The sequence below is a fragment of the Elgaria multicarinata genome, chromosome 8 (assembly GCF_023053635.1).
Source record: "Elgaria multicarinata webbii isolate HBS135686 ecotype San Diego chromosome 8, rElgMul1.1.pri, whole genome shotgun sequence".
NCBI classification, from domain to species: domain Eukaryota; kingdom Metazoa; phylum Chordata; class Lepidosauria; order Squamata; family Anguidae; genus Elgaria; species Elgaria multicarinata.
The window spans coordinates 27555466-27576642 of record NC_086178.1 but is presented as its reverse complement, the minus strand read 5'-3'; the positions used below and the strand labels follow the sequence as shown (position 1 = coordinate 27576642).

General features: G+C 40.1%; 2 protein-coding genes across 2 annotated transcripts in view; one reads left to right on the top strand and one right to left on the bottom strand.

Annotated features, from left to right (window-relative positions):
- The window catches only part of SMC4 (structural maintenance of chromosomes 4), a 50602-nt gene extending 43169 nt beyond the window's left edge, over positions 1 to 7433 (top strand). The window contains exons 19-23 of the mRNA XM_063132030.1: positions 1020 to 1193; positions 2195 to 2377; positions 3455 to 3687; positions 4813 to 4996; positions 6982 to 7433. Of these exons, the coding sequence (XP_062988100.1) occupies positions 1020 to 1193; positions 2195 to 2377; positions 3455 to 3687; positions 4813 to 4996; positions 6982 to 7158 (951 nt within the window). The 3' untranslated portion in view covers positions 7159 to 7433. The remainder of the gene's footprint in view (positions 1 to 1019; positions 1194 to 2194; positions 2378 to 3454; positions 3688 to 4812; positions 4997 to 6981) is intronic.
- Positions 7434 to 9746: 2313 nt separating this feature from the next.
- Positions 9747 to 16194, bottom strand: TRIM59 (tripartite motif containing 59). The gene is made up of 2 exons (XM_063131462.1): positions 16107 to 16194; positions 9747 to 11952 (listed from the first exon to the last, which is right to left on the bottom strand). Exon 2 carries the CDS (start codon positions 11947 to 11949, stop codon positions 10732 to 10734), a length of 1218 nt encoding a protein of 405 aa, XP_062987532.1. The 5' UTR covers positions 11950 to 11952; positions 16107 to 16194; the 3' UTR covers positions 9747 to 10731.
- Between the last annotated feature and the right edge of the window lie 4983 nt (positions 16195 to 21177).

Genomic DNA, 21177 nt, shown 5'->3' with positions numbered 1-21177 from the left:
TTGTGTACCACTCCCTATCCAAAGATTTCAGAGTGGTGAACAAATAGAATAAAAGAATAAAAACACCATTAAAATTACATTTTACATGTTCTTGGGGTACTGCTCCTCAGAGAGATCATTCTCCTGGGCTATATTACAGATCCTGGTTGCATTTTGATTGGGATAGTTGTTTCTCAGCCTCCGCTAGACCAGAGTTCATTTGTGGCTCCTCCTCCATTCCAGCAGCTGCAGCCAATACACACAACTGTACCACCAACACATCAGTCAACACCGACATCAATCCCAGGGCAATAATGTCTGTTCCACCATTGTCCACACTGCCACCTCAGAAAACACAGGCTGTGGTGCTGTCCATTCATCCTCTCTCCACACTACTTCTGAGCTCATGCTTGGCCACTCCTTTGACCATTTTGTCAGTTTCGATACCTAAGGTATTGGCACAACCTACCGATTTACATCCCAAGTCGCTTCTAGGGGTGTCCCCAGAGTCATAGATAGATTATTATTAATCACATGTAGTGCCCTTTTCTTCCCTGGTGGGGTCTACTTCATCATCACTAGATGTATAGTTGGTCATCTGGACCCACTAGAAGACATGGGGCCCATTCTCTGTACAGTGCAGTCCCTTGGCCTGGAAGTGCTTTGCAAGGGTGAAAGATTCTGTGTCATGTCTCTGGCTATGTGCACAACTGATCTTTGGCTTTTGTAGTTTTTGCATCTAAGTAAAATAAAAGGCAACACTGACTACAATGTACATTTGCTTTTTTAAAAATACAACTCCTTTTTTCTGTCACCTACTAACATTGACAAGTAACACATCTACAAACTGATGCATATTCTTGATATTGCTTGTGGAAAGGTCTTTTATCATTTTTATTGATATATTCTTCCTTGGTGCTTAGTCTTTTCCAACTGTTACGTTAATTTCAAGTAATAGCTATTTTTTAATGTTGGAAATCCAAACTCTTTTTGGTCACCTAATACTAAAGATTTAACTTTCACTCCTGATCTTTGTTTAGGGGTCCTTACCAGAGATTCAAGAAAAGCATCGCTCTGTGCTTCAAGAGATTAAAACTATCCAAGAAGAAGAGCATTTGCTTCAAGAGGCAGCTCTTAGTATTAGACTTAAAATTGAACAGCTAGACAGTCATGTTGCAGAGCATCAATCAAAGATTAAGTATTGGCAGAAGGAGGTAATAAACAGTTTATTATGTATTAATAGTTTAATAATGAGATTTAATTTAGGCTGTTAATTTGAGAACTGATTTGAAACAGTTGTAAAATGTTGATGTGATCAGATACATGTTGAGATGTTGCCGTCTTATTAGTGCAGTAGTGGGAAGTGGAAGATGCATTGATTTGCACTGGTCAGTTGTCAAAGGAAAGGATTTAAACCCTTCCCCGCTCTCCACACCCACCCACCCCGCAATTAGGGTAATCTAATTTGACCCGAGCTTGAATTTCCTTATGTGCTTCAACGTACTTTTAGATTACCCTGCTGCACTTCACTTAAAGATGCATATGCATCACATAATGAGAGCTAGAAAATTGACATGGTGTCCAAAAGAAGATGAAGATGTATCTCTGTCACTAAAAGAGAATATAGAGGACATCGTAGATTGGGCAAGAGGGAACTTCCTGCCTTCCATACCCAACATAGAAATACTGGGGGATGCCTAAAAGTTTGTGGCAGTGGCAGGGCCCTTGGTTTTTGTGTTGAGCTTGGAGGACAGCACTTTGCTTCTTTCAGGACCAGCATAGATATGCAATATGTTGTGTGGTAGTTCTCTTGCATTCTACTCTGGACACAAAGGAGGCAAAACACCCTCCTCCAGACCTTGCATGGAAATGCAACAGTCTGCTTGAGGGAGGGAGTGCTTCATCCCCCTCTCAAGCAACCACTTCCCTGCATATAATACTTTTAGTATTTATATATGGATTTTTAACAAGCTATTCAAAGTGATGTACAGTATTAAAAAAAACCAAGACACCAACAATATTAAAATACCAAATCAAAAAGACAGCATGTTGAATACTTAATCTATATCTTTGCTAGGAATAGGAATTTCTGGACAAATGGGTAATAAATTGTATGCTAGGAGAACAAGTTTAAAGTTCAGAACTTCTCAGTACATTTATAGTTATATAATACATAAAATTTGCTTGCTCTTTAATTGCTTAAAATATATTTTAGATATCAAAACTATCGCTGCATTCTGTGGAAGACAAACAAGTTGAAGAGCTTCCAATGTTCGGTCAAGAAGAACTCGAGGCTATTAAAGATACGGATATTATAACCAATCAGATTGCTCTTTTAGAAGCTCAGTGTCATGAAATGAAACCAAACTTGGGTGCCATTGATGAATATAATAAAAAGGTATGTATTTATTTAATTTTTCCTATATTATTTTAGAACTCTTACACCCAACTATAGATCTGTGGTGTGAGATTATCATGACTGAAATTTCTATTTGTGATTAGTAAAGCCCCTACTTAGAAAGAGCTGTGTAACAACACTAGTTCCTGTGGAAACCATGTTTATAAACAAGTTAAGTGTTTGAGATGAATCATGTGATGCATCTGCACACCAGACACAAAGTGGGTTTATATACAACTGGATTGTCCATAGTGTGTCACCTCAAAGAGTGTAATTTCCCCTCATGTGGGAGTCTTACTGTTTGAATTCACATTCATCCTGCAACAGCAATCTTGAAATCAGAGCTAAAGGATCAATTACCCTTCATCAGGTGCCACAGCTCAAAACATTGCCAGAGTGAGATAAAAACAACTGAGAATACAAACATTTCTCTTTGTGGGCCGGTAGAATCATAGAATAGCAGAGTTGGAAGGGGCCTACAAGGCCATCGAGGCCAACCCCCCCTGCTCAATGCAATTCCCTTCGTGAAAAATTGCATTCTAGTGGAAATCTCTTTATCTTCTATTCGTAGAATTGGGGTAATAGGACCTCTAGCTTTGTAAAAGTAGATTGCATTAGAGTGAGAGACCAGAGAAAAGGAGATGGACTATAGACTATTCTTGTAAATGTCCTTGTTCGGAAAAACGATGCATATGCAATAAAACCACATTGAGCTATCCAGATCTTTTTATATACTAAAAGTGTGTTGAGTTTCTGCTGTCAATGTGAATTAATTCTGACTTGCATGTTTTGTTCATAGTTATTCTCTTCTGAACATTTAAGATTCATATGGAAGATGCAAAATTGCATATGCATTGTTTGCAAGACATAAATATTTTTCTCAAATATGTTAACACACAACACACAGTTACTAAATGGGTACCATGATTAGCTAGCTAAATTGTATAAGCATACAACTATGGGCCAACAGAAAACATGTGTGTTTAAAACTGTAGTTGTTAAATCAGCTATATTAAATGTAAATGTCATTTTAAGTATGGTGCATTGTTTCACTTACTTTTTATTTTAAACTTTTAGGAAGAATTGTACCTAAAACGTGTGGCAGAGTTGGATGAAATTACCACGGAGCGAGACAACTTCAGAGAAGCTTATGAAGATCTTAGAAAAAATAGGCTTAATGAGTTTATGGCAGGATTTAATGTAATAACAAACAAGCTAAAGGAAAATTACCAAATGCTTACATTAGGAGGAGATGCAGAACTAGAGCTTGTAGATAGTTTGGATCCTTTCTCTGAAGGAATCATGTTCAGGTTGGTGTTGTCTGTAATTTTCTTAAGTTAAATGAAGTCATTTTGAAAACATGACGCTCATTTTACAAACTATGTGGCATACTTTATCTCATTAAATATTTATTACAGGATTAACCAGTCAGGGCAGGTTCAGACATAACATTACACCATAGGCTAGCATTACAAGAGCAAGCCTAGCCTCCCCACAGACTCACACTCCCTCACCTCCCTGCCCCCATCCCAAGGAGGAGTTCTGAAGTTTTTGCTTCTGTTATCAGCTAAATGGCAAAAGATAAGAGATATCTCACGAGTGTCTTGGAATATCTTAGCAGATGTTCATGAATGAGGGACTTGAATTCCACACCTACCGGTATGCTTAATTGATGGCATTCAGAATAGTTATGTGAATTCAGAAAAGTTTCTGCTAATGTTGCTACTGTGGCATTCTGTGCTTGGCAATGTCTTTAATTGTAGAATAAACTCAAGGGAAAGTGAATGAGATTCTAAATCCTTAAAATCTGAATTTCGACAACCTGCTTTCTGCATTTTTACATTAACTAGGGCCTTTTGTATAGTGAAAACAATATCAGTATAATTTATTGGTTAACCAGAAAAGCTTTAACCAAACCTGGCAGAACAGGGTGGATTCCTGCATTGAGCAGGGGGTTGGACTCAATGGCCTTATAGGCCTCTTCCAACTCTACTATTCTATGATTCTATATGCTTTGCATGCATGTTCATTTGCTAGCATCTCCAGTAAAAAGAAACTCTGATGCCAGGGATGGAGATGACCTGCGGATTATAGAAAGTTGTTGCCAGTCAGAGTAGACAGTACAGGGCTAGATGACTGTATAACACAGCTTCTAATGTTCAAGCATATTTCAACTGAAAAACATAGAGGAGTGGCTAAGAGCCAAGAAGTCTGGGGTTCAAATTTCACCAAACTTGTTTGCCTGACCTATGATGACTAGCCATCATTCTCTGATCCTTAGCCCCTAATCAAGAATGTGAAGATGATAATACCGATCTAAAATACAGCCCTATAGTAAAATTACTGAGACAATGTGCTTCTTACATGCTTAAAGCGTGGTGATATTAAAGTGAAACTAAATAATTTTAAGCCCTTGAATATGCTCATTGTTTCAGTGTTCGGCCACCAAAGAAAAGCTGGAAAAAGATATTTAACTTGTCGGGTGGAGAGAAGACACTTAGCTCACTGGCTTTGGTTTTTGCTCTGCATCATTACAAACCAACTCCCCTTTACTTCATGGATGAAATTGATGCAGCCCTTGATTTTAAAAATGTATCCATTGTAGCATTTTACATATATGTAAGTATTATAGAAGTCGATTATTATTCAAACGTAACGTATTTTGATAAGTATCAACTAATGCTAGTTTTGCATAAATGAACTGGAAAAGATCTTGACCAGGAGTAGTTAACTTTTTCAGGCCACTGGGCACATTTGTCATTTTGAGGGAATGGTGGGCATATTTGTCATTTTTTTCTGGTCCCTCTCCTGGATTCTCTCATTTTTTGCCTTTTATCCAGCTGTTTGCATAGGACTTGTCTCCATTTCTATTGACGTTTATGAGGGTTTTACTACATTCACTTTGATAGAACGGGGCGAAAGGGTCTCCTGCTGAAAAACTGCTGGAGGGGAGGGAAGGCCACCCACTGCCAAGGAACCTGTTGCCCCATGGGTCCTTGGTAGGGGTGGACTTCCCCACCTCTGTTCTTAAGCCATTTTTGGGCAGGGCACCCTTTTTCTTTACCACTATTAAAGTCAATGGATCTAGATCGCATCATTCAATAGAGGTAAGGAAAAGCCAGTTGTGGGAACATTTGGAGATCTTGGTGGGCACCTGCAAGCTCCATGTCGCCAACCCCAGAACTTGAGTATGCAGCCGTGATGTATATCTATAAATAGTAGTACTTTCAGAAGCATTAGCATTTTTCACTTTTGGATAGTTGAGGTTTATTAAGGGTAGTGGTAGCCAACCTTTTTGGGAGTATGCGACAGGCTAAGTATAAGGTAGTACCACTGTTGTGTGTACCTTACTACGTATAATGCAGCCGTATGCCTTGCTTCTAGCCTGTGAAGCCAGAGAATGGGTGTTTATATTTTTATAAAGGCTTATATTAGTGTGTCATCTCAGATTCAATAAAATGTAAAATAGTCTATCATTACTGGCAGTAGTGGGTTTCTTAACCATCTGTTCCTTGAGAGTTTTTATTTTTTATTATTTTTATGCTGTTATCCTAAATTCTGATACTACTTCCGAAGGTTAATTGAAAGAATTGCAACTTAACATGACTGTTGACATTTAAAGCCCTAAATTGCTTGGGGCCAGAGTATCTAATGGAACATCTCCTATTTGTACCCTCCCGGAGCCTTAAGTCATCTGCAGGAGCCCTCTTCCAAGTCCCTCCACCAAATGAAGTTTGGTGGATGGCTTCAAGAAAGAGGCTCTTCTCAGTTGTAGCATACTGTTTATGGAATCATCTCAAACCTTTTCAGCTCCAGATGAAGACATTTCTGCCAGTAATTTTAGGTTTTTAGATTTCTATTATTGTACTTTAGAAATCAGTTTACTATCAAAGTAGAAAAGCGCCGTAGTGTTTCCCAGATGTTTAATGCCTGGGACGTAAGACTACATTTGCACGTGCTGGTCATGTTCCATAGCCATTTTAAATATTCAACCCCTGATCGAGTTGATTGGGGTGTGCCACATAACATCCAAACTCAGGCACTATACTTTAATTGTGCGTTAAATAACCCACAGTTAACATAATGAACCTATAGTGCCTGGGTTCAGATGTGATGTTGCAACACCCCAATTAGGGGTTAAATATGAAAAAAGGTTGAACACACCTGGCACATACCACAGCAAATTATAGGTTAATTAACCCCAGGATTTGCTGCTGGTACGTGCATCCAGGCTCAGTTTTGTCATCTTTTACATTTCAGCCTTGAACAAGATGACTTAACTGTGTCCTAGCTTTTAAAAGGTCACAAGCCCTAGTTTAGTTTTATCTGCAGGGCTGCAGTGCAGTACTACCAACTTGAGGGATGCAGGCAATTCTCACCATCTTCCCTGTTAGAAAGGCCAAGTGAAAATATTAGCTCTGCCCTTCTCTAAGCCAATGGGGGAGAGGAAGTAGTCCTGATCCTCAGTTCAGTATCAAACATTACTACTACTATTACTAGTAATCAGCAAGGATGTAAACAGGATAACAAGGAAAGGGAGCCTCATTGCAATCTTCAAAATGTATTACTACAAATACTAATGCAAAATATATTTTAACTTGCAGGAACAAACGAAAAATGCACAATTCATCATTATTTCTCTGCGGAACAACATGTTTGAAATTGCAGACAGACTAATTGGTATTTACAAAACTTATAATACAACAAAAAGTGTTGCAACAAATCCTAAAGTGATTGCATCAAAAGGACATGCTGAACTTGGTTCTGTAGGATGTTTCTGAATGTGGAAATAGTTTTTTTTATTTTAACCAGTAGCTTTCTCTAATGAACATATCCGCAATATTCAGCTTAACACCAGTTTGTAAATGGTTTTAAAATTTAGCATCTTACTTAGGGTCCTTTATCCTATTAAAAACATGAACCCACTTAAGCTCTGAAGTAATGTTTAAAATAGAACTGGGATCAAATTATTGTGTGGTTAACCATCACAGTTATCATTCAGCAGCAGTACACTTTTGGGAGGTAAGAGTGGTTGATTTTTTAATAAAGCATTTTATACTGTATTTTTGTGTGTTAAAATAAAATTATAACAAATCAACTGATGTATGTAGGGTTTTTTGCTACTGTAGGGGGGTAGTTCTTGAAGATAAAAATGGAAATACATGACCAACAGGCAAGAAACTGTTTTAATACATGGGAACTATAGGTGAGAGCTGTTTATGTTGTACATGCAGATGGTTGCAGAACAAACCATAGCCTCTTTAGCAACGGTAAGCTTTCCATGTTGCTTCTTGGAGATTTGCTTATATTCTCCAGTGGTTCTGGGGTGGGGCAATATTTAAGTGGGACAGCTGGCCCCAGATTCAAGCCTGACATCTTCAAGAAGAGCTGGGAAAGTCCTCTGATGGAAACCTTGGGGAGCTATTGCCAGTTAGTGTATACCAGCCTTCCCCAACCTACTGCCCTCCAGCTATTTTGGACTATAACTGTTGGTCATGTTGGCTGCCAGGGACAAAGCCCTTGCTTTGGTTGTGCCCCGACCTAGGGAAAAGAGCCTTCCTCTCCTGGTATAGCTTCCTGTATTTTGCCTCTTAGAGCAGGAAAAGCAAGAGACTGGTGAATGCTTCTGTTCTGATACACATTTCCCTCACCTTTGTGCTTTTGGGCTAGAAGTGACAGAAAGTGGGTGACCTTTTGCTCAGCCATACCTCAGAGCATTATGTAAAGCCTCACAACAAACAGATGACTAAAATTTTGCAGAGGAGGCAAGCAATGCTCTCTTCAATCAGTTTGGGGGACAGCACTCACATTACTTCAACAACTATAAATGGCATCCAGCATCAACTAGATAAAATTGGATACTAAACTGATATGATGCTAGAAGTAATATACCAAACAGGTTTCCATGGAGCCCTCTTAATCTCTGCACTCTTTACCAAAAAAATGATTGCTCTGGACTGCCTTTCCTCCTCACCGCCTCTGTGGTAGAGCAGACATATGGAAGAAAGAGGAGTGATCTGTCTTTTCTCTTGAGCAAGCTGATCCTTCCCATCATGAGCTGCATGGCCAATGTGTGGGAAAAGCTGAGCAGAACTCAGGCCTCTAAAGTGTGAATATGCAAGCAGTAACAGATTAGGGTTAATTGGAGAAGGGGCCATTAACCTAGTGCAGTGTGAAAAGAACTGGCTCCTCTTGGTTGTGTTTAAGATAGCTATTGAGGTTAGAGACTCTGGGCCTCACCAGTGTTACATCCAGAATAAACACCTGGGTAAGGTAAAGGCGGGTAAGAAATATATTGTTTTTCACAAAGAAAGTAGTGTCTCTGAAACATCATTGCAGCATTTTAAACAGATGGTAACTTCATCTAATTCCTTCTCTTCACAAACAGCTCCACTCTTTCATTGGCAGCACTGAAAGCTAGCTCTGAGGTAGGAACAAAATAGAGAGGGATAGAGAGGTGCCCTCTTTCTAAAGAAGCTGCTCACCCTTTCTTCTGAGACAAGCAGCAGCTCTGCTGCCCAGGAGTAGTGACAACAGATCCAACAGCTTAATGGGCATGACTTAAGACGGGCCCACAACATTTTTGGTCCTGAGGGTTGCATGTGATTCGTCAGGGCACATACCAGTATAGTGATCCTAATACAGATCTCTCATTCCTCACTGCTGGCAACAACGGTGAAAAAGGCAATGTAGGATCTCTGGGGAGGGAGTGAAGAGTATGTCGCCTGACAAAACAACCCACAATTCTGAGTTGGAACGTAACAGCCTATCGGGTAGTCTTGGTGGGTTGTTCATGCTTAGCAATCCAGTTAATCCATAGTCTCAGATTTGGATGTAAGAAGAACCCATGATTCAACAACACCTGTGGGCTAATCCTTGCGTTTGCTCTTTTTCACCAGCTCCCTCCATGTATCCCAAATAGCTTTGTAATGCTGTAGTAATAGCACAAGGAGTGGCTGGGCTGTTTTACTGTTCTTGCCCACCACCTCTGTATCACATTTAAGAATAACTCATGCTTCAAACAATCCTGAGTTCACAACCGAACAAGAAACCCTGGGTACCATCCAATGTTAGCCCTATATAGGACCCACTGAAATGAATGAGACATTGGTCATGACTAATATGTTTCATTCATTTTAATGGGTCTACTCTACATAGGATTAACACTGGGTTGTTCATAGTTAACATAGTTCATTCACGCAGCTGGGGTTCGCACATAACCCATAGCTAAAACAAATAATTGGGCCGCATTATGTGTAAACCAGTCACAAACTGAAAAGTTGCCACAATTTACTCTAACCAACTTTAGTCTAAATGTTAACCAAGAACATAATTCTTTTTCTTGACTTTTTATTTAAAATACTTTCAGAAATAGTTTTAAAATAATGGTAAATAGTTATCCGAGATGAAGATTAAAATATTTAGGACACTGAAAAGTACAAATTCTGAATTCCCACAACCTGGGAAAAAATATCTTCATTACAAATTTTAAGAATTAAAAGGATGAATACACTAGAATAAAGTGACCCCATAATCCTTAAGAAGTAGATGACAGATGTAAGTCAGACAACAGATAAACACCTGCATGATGGACAAATCCCATAAGAACTGCTCCATTGGGAATATATTCATGTGAAGTTGCCCATCATTCAATTGCTAAAAATGATATGTGGTATGGTTGGCAGTTGAGTAACTAGCTACAACCTGGTTTAGATTTCAAACACTCTGCACCAGGTTGAACTGGGCCTATGAAAGCAATGCTGGGGTTAGTCAAACATGACTATATTTATTTCAATACCAATGACCATTCTTTTTATTTGTACTTGATAATAGCTGTTAGCTGTCTTAACTAGCAGATAGAAAAAAATTAAAATAGATTTTCCCATAGGATATCTATGTTCGCTAACATGGCTAGCTCTTTGTGCATAAAAAAGATATTTAGTAAGAAATGTTGACTATGAAAATTGTGAAGGTTAGAAAGGACAGTACATGCTATATTAGCAGTAGATATCCAGTCAAGCCAAAGTCTGCCTTGACTACCAACCTGCCTTTATGGGACATCTAATCTCCATTTATAGGCATATTAGTGAGAGGTAGCCTGTGCACACATTTCAAGACTAGAAATTCCAAAGAATTGGTTCTTTTTTAATACAATATTCATCCCAATAACTAAACATCGTTGCTGGTATTTCTGTTTGCAATACTGTGATAACTTCATAGTTGACTCTATTAGTGTTTAATTGCTACCATATTATGTTTAAGCATCAAGCTAAAAAAAGGGTTAAAAAAATTAAAATAATCCATAAGGGGCTTTATATTGTTCTTAACACAGCAAAAGTTGCTATTTGAAATATTCACATCGAAGGAACTATTCTACATAGATATTCAAGTAGAAGATTTGAAGTATGCCACAAAGTTTCCACCACTATCTTCAACCTCTTACTTAGGTCTTGATAAACTATTTGCAAGGCACCCACAAAATACGGAAAGGCAGTCTCATTTACAAATGACAATAAATGCTGGTTAAAGAAGACAACAGCCAGAACAAAAAAAAATAGCATAACTGACAGAGGGCTTAAGGGCCAGAAAAATTCTTTAGATTGTTTATTCTTTTCACAGCCATGGCTGCATACTTTTCTTTTTGAAATCAGCTTTATTTTGGGAATAAGAATCTTGTTGATCTGACTAATTTCATTTTTGGTCCACACATCTTTCAGCACCTGTCCTATTCGAGGGTAGACTTCAACCGGCTTAATATTTGGTAATGGTTTTTGCCTCAAAGCTTTAACGCGCTGACGGATATCTTCAACCTTTTCCAGAAAAATAAGAGGAGACTCCTCTTCCTGAACAGATGTATTCAGCGACATTAGTTCAAGTTGCTCTTCTCGTATTCCCTTCATCTTTTCAATGAGAGGTTCATATTCTGCCACTATCTGTATGTTCACTTCATCCAGAGCTGCAAGCAAAGCTTGTTTTTTATGATCAAGTGCATCATTCAGTCTCTTAAAATACTGCAACACAGTTTTTTTATCCTCCTGAATAATATTCTCACATTGAGCTTTCTGTGTCTCCAGATTTTCAATAAGCAAACATATTTCACTCCAGTGTTTATCTGTCAATTGCTCAAGGAGTTTGCCAGGAGTTGCCTTTTCTTTCATGTAGGCACTCTGAAGGTCATCTATGGGATGGCCATGGTGTTTTCCTATTGTAAGACAATGGCCGCATACTAATTTTTTGTCTAGAAGACAGTAAACATTTAGTGGCTGTCTATAATGTTCACTACATGTAGCAACATCTGGATGATCCTCTTGCTGATACTTTTCAATGATAGCTTTTAATGCAAAGTTTACAGGCAAAGCGTCTGTACCAGTTGGAGGAATTTCAACAATACTTCTACAGTTGGGACACTTCAGTGGAAGTCTTAATGGTCTCCATATGGAAAAGTTGCTTGACAACTGAAGAACACTCTCCAAACAGTTTCTACAAAATGTATGTGAACATGGCAGTACACGGGGGTCATCAAATATACTATAGCAAATAGAACATGTTAGTTCCTCTTCAAAATGATGCATTTCCTAAAAATAAAAAGAAACATTTATAAAACTGAGATAAAGAGACGTAAAAATAATACTTTAAAGATTTTAAGCCTGTTTAATAAAACTTATTAATAATAATATATTTATTAATTACATGTCTATGTTAACAGATTGGAGTTTAAGTAAATTATAAATTTTTATATATAATGCAAGTAAAATCGGCCAAAATCTAGTCATATGCTGCTAACTCTCACATAACCTATAAAATTCTATGGCTGTCAAGCTACAAAGGAACTATACTTTAAAGTGACACAACCTTCTAATGAAGCAAGAAATAGGCTTATGGCAACCTCTCAAATATGAGCTATATGACCAGATAGGACATAAGCAGCATTGATTTAAGTAAGGATGAGGCATTACTCAACAACTACTACTGGCACTATTTCTATTGGGTTAATTCCATAGGTTTTGTGGATTAAATCTACTTTGATCCAACTCCCCAGATACCCAAAAGTATACTAAAGATTAGTTATTCAAAAGATACTTATAAAATATTTTCTCATAAGCAATGAGTGTATTGTCATAAGAAAAACTGGTTATTTTAATAGAAAAGATCATGCGTGTCATAGGCAGCATGAAGTCCTGAATACACTTATTTGTAATTCCAATGTTTTTATTAGGTCAACTAATTACACCCAATGCTTTTAGGTTTCATATAACTTTTCTTTAGGAAGAGATTTTTTTTACCTACATTACAAAGAAACTTTTTGCTACCTTAACATGCTTCTTTTATCTTTGCTTTGAGCACTCATTTCCCAAAGAAGAATTCTGTGCAGTTTTAAAGCATCCATTTCCAAAGCATGTATCATGGAGGAACTGTTCATGTGCCACAATAAAGAAATAAAGGTTCCTGTAAAGTCAATACATACCTACACAGAAGATACCCACATCGACACTACAATTTAAAATCTCACTTCCCTCCAATCTCTGCTGTGCTAGATGTGACTGCACCATTCAAACCTGATTCAACAATACAGTGAGAAGGAGGTTGCCTGCTGCTTCATTCACTGCCTTGGGTTTGCCTCCTTTCAAATGAGTCACACCCTGATCAGTGATACCTGCGAAGTCATGAGGGCTCGCTCCTATGAGGGCGAGCAATTCCCCCCCCTTACATTCTCTAAAAGTAAGCCTGCTTCAAATCTTCTGCTTTAATACAGATAAAGTATGGGAAAGTACTTCAAAACTTACAGGTTTTTATGAAAAAATTAATTTTATACAAATTGGCTTATACTATATGAGCTGAGCCTAAACTCTTTGTTCTTTCTAAGAAATTGAATTCGTTCTAAGGACAGAAATAAAACTGGACATACGACATTTTATTTATTTATTTAATTTCTATACTGCCCAATAGCCGAAGCTCTCTGGGTGCTTCATGCCACTAACAATATTGTCACAGGTCATAACTATTTATTAACTCAAGAATCTTCTATGCTATCTAGAAACAACATTATTCCCATTACACAGGAATATACTAATAAGTTTCCCAGGCAACAAATATTTCAAATGTTACTTAATAGATCTACAAAAACAGACAAGAATAGTTTCAAACTTGTCCTCTTGTACACATCATGCATTGCTATCACAAAGCCACAGAATGCTACAAATATGTAAAAATAACTACATACATGTAGGAGGCCTGTGAGGAATTATAAGGCAAGACAAAAAATGATTGAGAACCCCCCATTTCCACCCTCTATAGTACCATAGCAGGGGATTGCTGAACAACTGAGGTTTAGGCCCATGAAGTATGTAGAAACCATTATGTTGGGTTGAATCTAGATTTAGGAATGTGCAACTGTGCTGACAGAAGCAGGCTTTATCACTCTCTCCTCCTCATGACAGCCCCTCCAGACATCTAAAAATGCTACACAAATAGCCAGGGGACCTTGCTGAATAGGGTAAACTATAGTGCAGAGGGAAGATCCTTGAAAATCAGCTGGAGGAACATCTCATGGGGAGCTTTTTAACTTTTAGAAGGCAGATCCTGGATCCAACCCAATGTTTGTGGGTGGTCCAACTAGGAGGTACAGGACCATGAAGCTTGGTATTAAAAGGGAATAATGAATTATATAGAAGCCATCCCCAAACTCCCTATTTGTTGTCTGTTTTCCAGTATTAGAAACACGCAAATTATCTCACCTATGCCATACATATAGCACATTCCCACAGGTCTTCACTAGATAACAAGGTTTCTCTGTAGACAAGATTTCCCTGGTGGATGTGTTGAATTTTTCTGAGCTTATTCAGAAAGCCTATGAGTTTCTTTACATGAGCAATTGCATGCTCATGATTGGCCAACCATGGAAGTTTCTGGGTCCATTACATTACACCATCCATGCCTTCCCCCAGAAATCTCACTAACAACCCTTCCCCCCCCGCCCCGAAGATAATCCGGTATCTAAAACAATCACTGGATTAATTCCACTACTAGATTGCACTGTTTCATTGAGCATTATGCAACACTGGCAAGAGGAGAAAGTTTAAATTACAGATCACCTAATTGCATATGAAGGAGCCCATAGTGAAAGCAGAAAGGCCCAAGAAAGAAAAGCCTAGTAAGTGGGAGAGTTTTTTCCTTAATGTAGGGATGCTCCAAAATTGTAGTTTATTCACCACAGGCTGATCCTGCTTCAGGCAAAGGACCTAGTATTCAGAGAAGGCTTTCCCTCCAACACGTATCAACTACTTTGACTCCACCTCAATAAGCTTTGCTGTCCAATCACTAATCTTCCTCTGCAAGTAAAAAAAAGATCACCTTTCACAAGATATATTTCCAAGCTTGTTTATAAAAATCAAGAGCTATGTTAAAGAATATATAGTGCCTATAAAATATTTTAAGAATCACAAAATAATGTAGAATTACTCTTCTGAGAATTCTCTTGCACAAGCCATCTTGAAATACACTGGAATTGCGATGGATGAAGACTGCACTGTAAAGATGCCCAGTGAATTTTGCCTTTGATCTTTTAAAGAATGACAGTTCCTTTATCACATACCTCTAGGAAGTTAATTCAGTTTACCAAGAGGTAAACTGAAGAGATAAACAAAACAAAACAACAGGTTTAAATCAGTAAAAGACTGCCAAACTTATTTATCTCAGGGTGCAATCCTACACGTTTAGACGAAAAAAAGTCCCACAACTTCAGTTCCCTCAAGCTTCTTTTAATTACCTGGTATATCTTAAATACCAACAGGTATATGTTGAATATTCTACAGTTCTGTAGAAAAGTCTATAGGTAACAAGAAATGAGATACGATATGGAAAAATAGTCAATTCCTAACAGAGCCTGAAGTAGAATGCTCCTCATAGTTGGGAAGAAGAAGTCAGTTTCCTTCCTCTTCAGTAGTCTTAAATATTTTGGATTTTCAATCAAACACTGATGAATTTTGCAGCATTCATTAACACAAGTCCTTGAAAGGGTATCACTGTGATCCACTTACCCTTAATGGTCTTAATACCAAAGTAATACAAAGGGAGTTAAACTTCTTAACTATGTGCAAAGATCATTTGAGTTGCACGTGCTACAGATTTCCATTTCTCGAGTCATTTAACCCCACAGTGAGAAGTGGGATTGATCTGATTCAAGTAATCGGAGGATCATGACCTAAGAGCAGTCACCAAAAGGGGCGTTTTATACATCGGGAGGGGAAAGCACAAGACATGAGCGGTTTTCAAAGAGCCCCAAGAAATCAACAGCACGACCTGGATTACAAAGAACCTGTACCATTGAGTTTTCTTGCTCATAGTGTACAAAGCAAGTAGGTAGCCATGTTGATCCATTGGGCGGGGGAAGGACGACCCAAAAGTCACAGCAACTAGGATAATGCCAACTAAAATAAGCCAAAATAAGGTCTTGGTGGTCACAGTGATGTCCCCATGAGTGCTGCTCTCATTTTCCCCTCCCCAAGAGGAGCTATCCTTAGTATTCCCCTCTTTTTAGTTTTAACAGGAACACTTTGCAAGCCATATCGCCACCCTACGCCGGCCAAAACACTTGGGCGACGGGGCAGCGACAATGGCAACCACCCGCCACGCCACACCTTCTCTTCAAGGCACACTGGTACATTTACAATGCATATAATCTCACACCCACGCATACGCATCCCACTACCACGCCGCGGTATAGACTCACCTCGTTGGCCCGGCCTGCTCCAGCAGTGCTAGCTGCTCGCTCGCCCGTTCCCTCCCCACGAAATTCCTCTCAGCTACCTCGACCGAGTCCCCAACCGGCGCTGCTAGCCCCTTCTTTCCTCCTCCTCCTCCTCCTCCAATCAGAGTCAGCGAGAAGGGGAAAGGGAAGCGGCCCGGGCACCTCGGTGCTGCGCATGTGCCTTTAGAAGCCGACAGCATCGAGCCAATCAGCCGCTTCAGAACGTTCAGTTCAAAAGTAAACGGAACAGTGGAGGGGGGGAGTTTAAAGAGTGCTACCGTCCGCTCCGTCAAAGGCGGCCGTTAACGGCTAACGGGTGGGCGGGGTTAGGTAGTAGCCCCTTGTTATGCCCCTCCCTGTTGTCAACAGATTTCGGGAGATTTACTTTTCTAACAACGGCTTTCAGTGGAATTTGAACAAAAACAAAACGGGTTTCCCCGCCCCCCCCGTAAAAGTTCAAACCTCCTAAAATCATTTATTTATTTATTTATTACATTTTTATACCGCCCAATAGCCGAAGCTCTCTGGGCGGTTCACAAAAATTAAAACCACAGTAAAACACCCAACAGTTTAAAACACAATTACGAAATACAGTATAAAAAGCACAACCAGGATAAAACCACACAGCAAAGTTGATATAAGATTAAAATACAGAGTTAAAACAGTAAAATTTAAATTTAAGTTAAAATTAAGTGTTAAAATACTGAGTGAATAAAAAGGTCTTCAGCTGGCGACGAAAGCAGTACAGTGTAGGCGCCAGGCGGACCTCTCTGGGGAGCTCGTTCCACAACCGGGGTGCCACAGCAGAGACAGCCCTCCTCCTAGTAGCCACCTGCCTCACTTCCTTTGGCAGGGGCTCATGGAGAAGGGCCCCTGTAGATGATCTTAAGGTCCGGGTAGGTACATATGAGAGGAGGCGTTCCTTCAGATAACCTGGCCCCAAACCGATTTTTATATTTATTTATTTATTTAGAATATTTATATACCGCTCCTCATTGAAAAAAATTCGGAGCGGTGTACAAGGTAAAATGAAAATAAAAACAGAATAAAACAGTTAAAACAAAATTTAAAAAGAATAAAAAAAACCCCCCAACAACACAGAAATCCAAGGCTGCATGTTAAAGAAAGGCTTCTTGGAATAAAGATGTTTTCAGCAGGCGCCAAAAGGAGTGCAAGGTTGGAGCCTGCCTGACCTCTAGAGGCAGGGAATTCCACAGGAGGGGCGCCACCACGCTGAAGGCTCTTCCCCTGGTGGATTCCAATCGGAGGATGGATCCAGGTGGAACCACCAGAAGCAGGCCCTCGGATGACCTCAGTGACCGGGCAGGTTGGTAAAGGAGAAGGCGCTCCCTCAGGTATCCTGGTCCCAAGTTGTTTAGGGCTTTGTATACAAGTACAAGAACCTTAAACCTGGCCCGGTAGCGAATAGGCAGCCAGTGCAGTTCCCTCAGCAGAGGAGTTACATGCTGGAAAGGGGTAGCTCCAGATAACAGCCGAGCTGCAGCATTCTGCACTAGCTCCAGCTTCTGGAACAGCTTCAAGGGCAGCCCCACATAGAGCGCATTGCAGTAATTCAATCTTGAGGTTACCAATGCCTGTACCACCGTGGTCAAGCTATCCCTGTCCAGGAGAGGCCGTAGTTGGCGAACCAACCGAAGATGGTAAAAGGCACTCCGAGCCGTGGCGGCTACTTGAGCCTCCAATGACAGAAACGGGTCTAAGAGTACCCCCAAACTACGAACCTGTGAGGCAGTGCAACCTCATCCAGAACAGGCAATGAGCCTGTCTCCTGGACTCGGGAACCACTAACCCACAGGACTTCCATCTTGCCAAGATTCAGTCTCAGTTTATTGGCCCTCATCCAGCCCATTACTGAGTCTAGGCACTGGTCCAAGACCTGCACAGCCTCACCTGATTCAGTTGTCACAGGGACATAGAGCTGCGTGTCATCAGCGTATTGATGGCATTTAGCTCCAAATCCCCTAATGACCGCTCCCAACGGCTTCATATAGATGTTAAATAACATTGGGGACAAGATGGTGCCCTGCGGCACTCCATAGCTCAATTGCCAGGAGGCCGAGGACTGGTCACCCAATGCTACTCTCTGAAAACGACCCTGTAGGTAGGACCGGAACCGCTGTAAAACAGTGCCTCCGATGCCCATCCCACAGAGTCAATCCAGGAGGATACTATGGTCAATGGTATCAAAAGCCGCCGAGAGATCGAGGAGGATTAACAAGGTTGCATTCCCCCTGTCCCTCTCTCGATAAAGGTCATCCATCAGGGCGACCAAGGCTGATTCAGTCCCTTAACCAGATCGGAACTCGGACTGGAATGGATCTAGATAATCAGTATCCTCCAAGAGTGCCTGCAGTTGCTTCGCCACAACCCTCTCAAGTACCTTCCCTAAAGGAGTGTTAGCAACTGGGCGGTAGTTGCCTAATACCATCGGATCCAGTGTGGGCTTCTTCAGGAGTGGTCGCACTACTGCCTCCTTAAGGACAGCAGGGACCACCCCTTCCCGGAGGGAAGCATTTATCACCCTGGACCCACCCAGTCAGACCTCCTCGGCTTGCTTTTATAAGCCAGGAGGGACAGGGATCGAGGGGGCAAGTGGTCAGTCGCACTGCTGCAAGCACCTTATCTACATCATCAGGCCGCAATAACTGGAACTGATCCCACAAAATTGGGCAGATGGTGGCATCGGACACCTCAACTGGAGCTGCACTAAAAACAACGTCAAGCTCGCTGCGGAGAGAAGCGATCTTGTCCTCAAAGTGCGATGCAAAAAGGTCACAGCGGGTCCTTGACGGAGCCAGGGCACCATTTGCTGGGGAGGATGTTAGCAGCCTATGCCAATATGAGCGAGATTTCCCAAAACCTTTGCTGGGTGGGATCAGGAATTTTGAGTCATGAAGGAAATTCTTTCCCAACATAGATATAGATAGTTGTTTTTAGTCATCCTCTGTGGTATGTGGTTTGGCTCGCTTGCTTGTGTAGTGCAAAGGAAGAAGTGGAACTCTAGTTGGTGCTAGAAAACAGTAATTCATTTTTAAATAATGCATTTTGACCCACAGACCTTCCTCTCCAATTTGTTTGATATAATTGGGAAGTTGTATATTTTGAAACAATTGCTAATAACTGTTCATCCTTCTTAAAAAAATTAACAGGGTTGCCGTTACTATTTATCATCATCTCTTTTCTTATGAGTGGTGGTCTTTCTAGGTGAACATGATGGGCTTTACCAACTCATGCTGTCTTTTACTGATTCAGAAATTTCCTGACTATTGAACATGTTTTAAGTGTGACAGCTTTCCTGATATTGGTGTGGATGTATTTTAAGAACATAAGAAGTGCCCTGATGCTGGATCAGACCAAGGGTCCATCTAACCCAGCACTCTGTTCACACAGTAGCCAACCAGACATCGGCCAGGGATGAACAAGCAGGACATGGTGCAACAGCACCCTCCCACCCATGTTCCCCAGCAACTGGTGCACGCAGGCGTATTGCCTCAAATACTGGAGATAGCACACAACCATCAGGGCTAGTAGCCATTGATAGCCTTTGCCTCCAGGAACTTATCCAACCCCCTTTTAAAGCCATCCAGATTGGTGGTCATCACCACATCCTGTGGTTGTGAGTTACATAACTTAACTATGTGCTGTGTGAAGAAGTCCTTCCTTCATGCAACCAATTAGTAGGCCTAATTTCTGAATGTTTTCTGTAAAAGAATAAAAAAATGTGTTGCTGGTGACTAATGTGACTAACGGAATACATGTAACTTTCCCCTATTGCCATAGTTTTTTAACTTCCATAGCCAGTGGTGTTAATTTCAGATACATTGAATGTCTCCCGTTCTTTATTTCAGTGATTTTAACATTAAGATGTTATGTAGAACAGGTTTGTCTTAATTATGTGCTGTGAAACCCTTTTTTTAAAAAAAATCCCTGGCCGAACCACCTAATGAAATGTGCTGTGCATGCCTATGACTTCAATATATCCTCCCATTCCCTATGTACCAATCCAGCCAATCAGAACTCACTCTCACATCCTGGTCCCTGCAACATAAACACTGAATACATTTATAACCATTCAACATTCTTTAAAGCAGTAGACATGCCTAAAACATTTCAAATACTTACATTACATAAATAGGCATAATGTAGCAAAATACCACAGAGGCTTGTAAATGTGTGTGTGTATATAATCCTGATTAAAAATTAACCTTTTTTTGTTATTGCAATGAGTACTCTTCAGAATTTTGAAGAACCAGGAGCAGAGTACACTTCTCCTGAGTAATTCAGCACCTTGATTTTGGGGGGTGGGTTTCTTGCAAATTTATCAGTCTGGGCTCTCTTTTTAAAGAATGTTCTGAACCTTCTGGTATTTTTGTTGTGAACCCATATCTTTTACATTAAATGAAACTACTTTCAGTTCAGTCATTTAAGTTTTACAAATTGCCAAAATATGCATATACATCTATATACCCTCCCCCTTGTATACACTCACCTATTATCTCAATTCAGGTCTCAGGATATAGAATTGAACTGATAAGTTGCAATGTAGTGATTTCACATTGGAGTCCCCCTTTGAAGTCCTCTTGTTTAAGAATGGCCACCTTGGTAACGGTGTCCTCAGAAATTGAATTTTTCCCCAATGGGTTTATAAACATTGCCTTTCTGGTATCAGATTCTTGTCCATTTATTCTTTTGCATAGAGACCAAACAGTTTATATTCTATAAAATGAGAAGGGCGTTATTCTATATATAAAATGCCAGAGTGCTCCTCCTCACCAGTTATCGTTTTTGCCCTGTAACACCATCTAGCGATGTTTCTCAGAACTGCGGCCTTCTAGGGAAGTTCCAGAAAAATAACTGCAAGGACCTTCTGGCCTAGCAGACGGGCCAAAAACCACTCTCAGTAACTAATTTGTCTCATGAGGATAAATTTGATAGAAGGCTAACCTCCTCACCAGTTATAAAAATGTTAGCAAGGCTTTTACTTTAAGAAGTCCTAACAAAATAAATACACCTGTCATATGATGGGATTTTT

What these genes read in the sequence shown, in the direction of transcription:
- TRIM59 (XM_063131462.1), bottom strand. Translation starts at nt 11,949, where the DNA reads ATGCATCATTTTGAAGAGGAACTAACATGTTCTATTTGCTATAGTATA.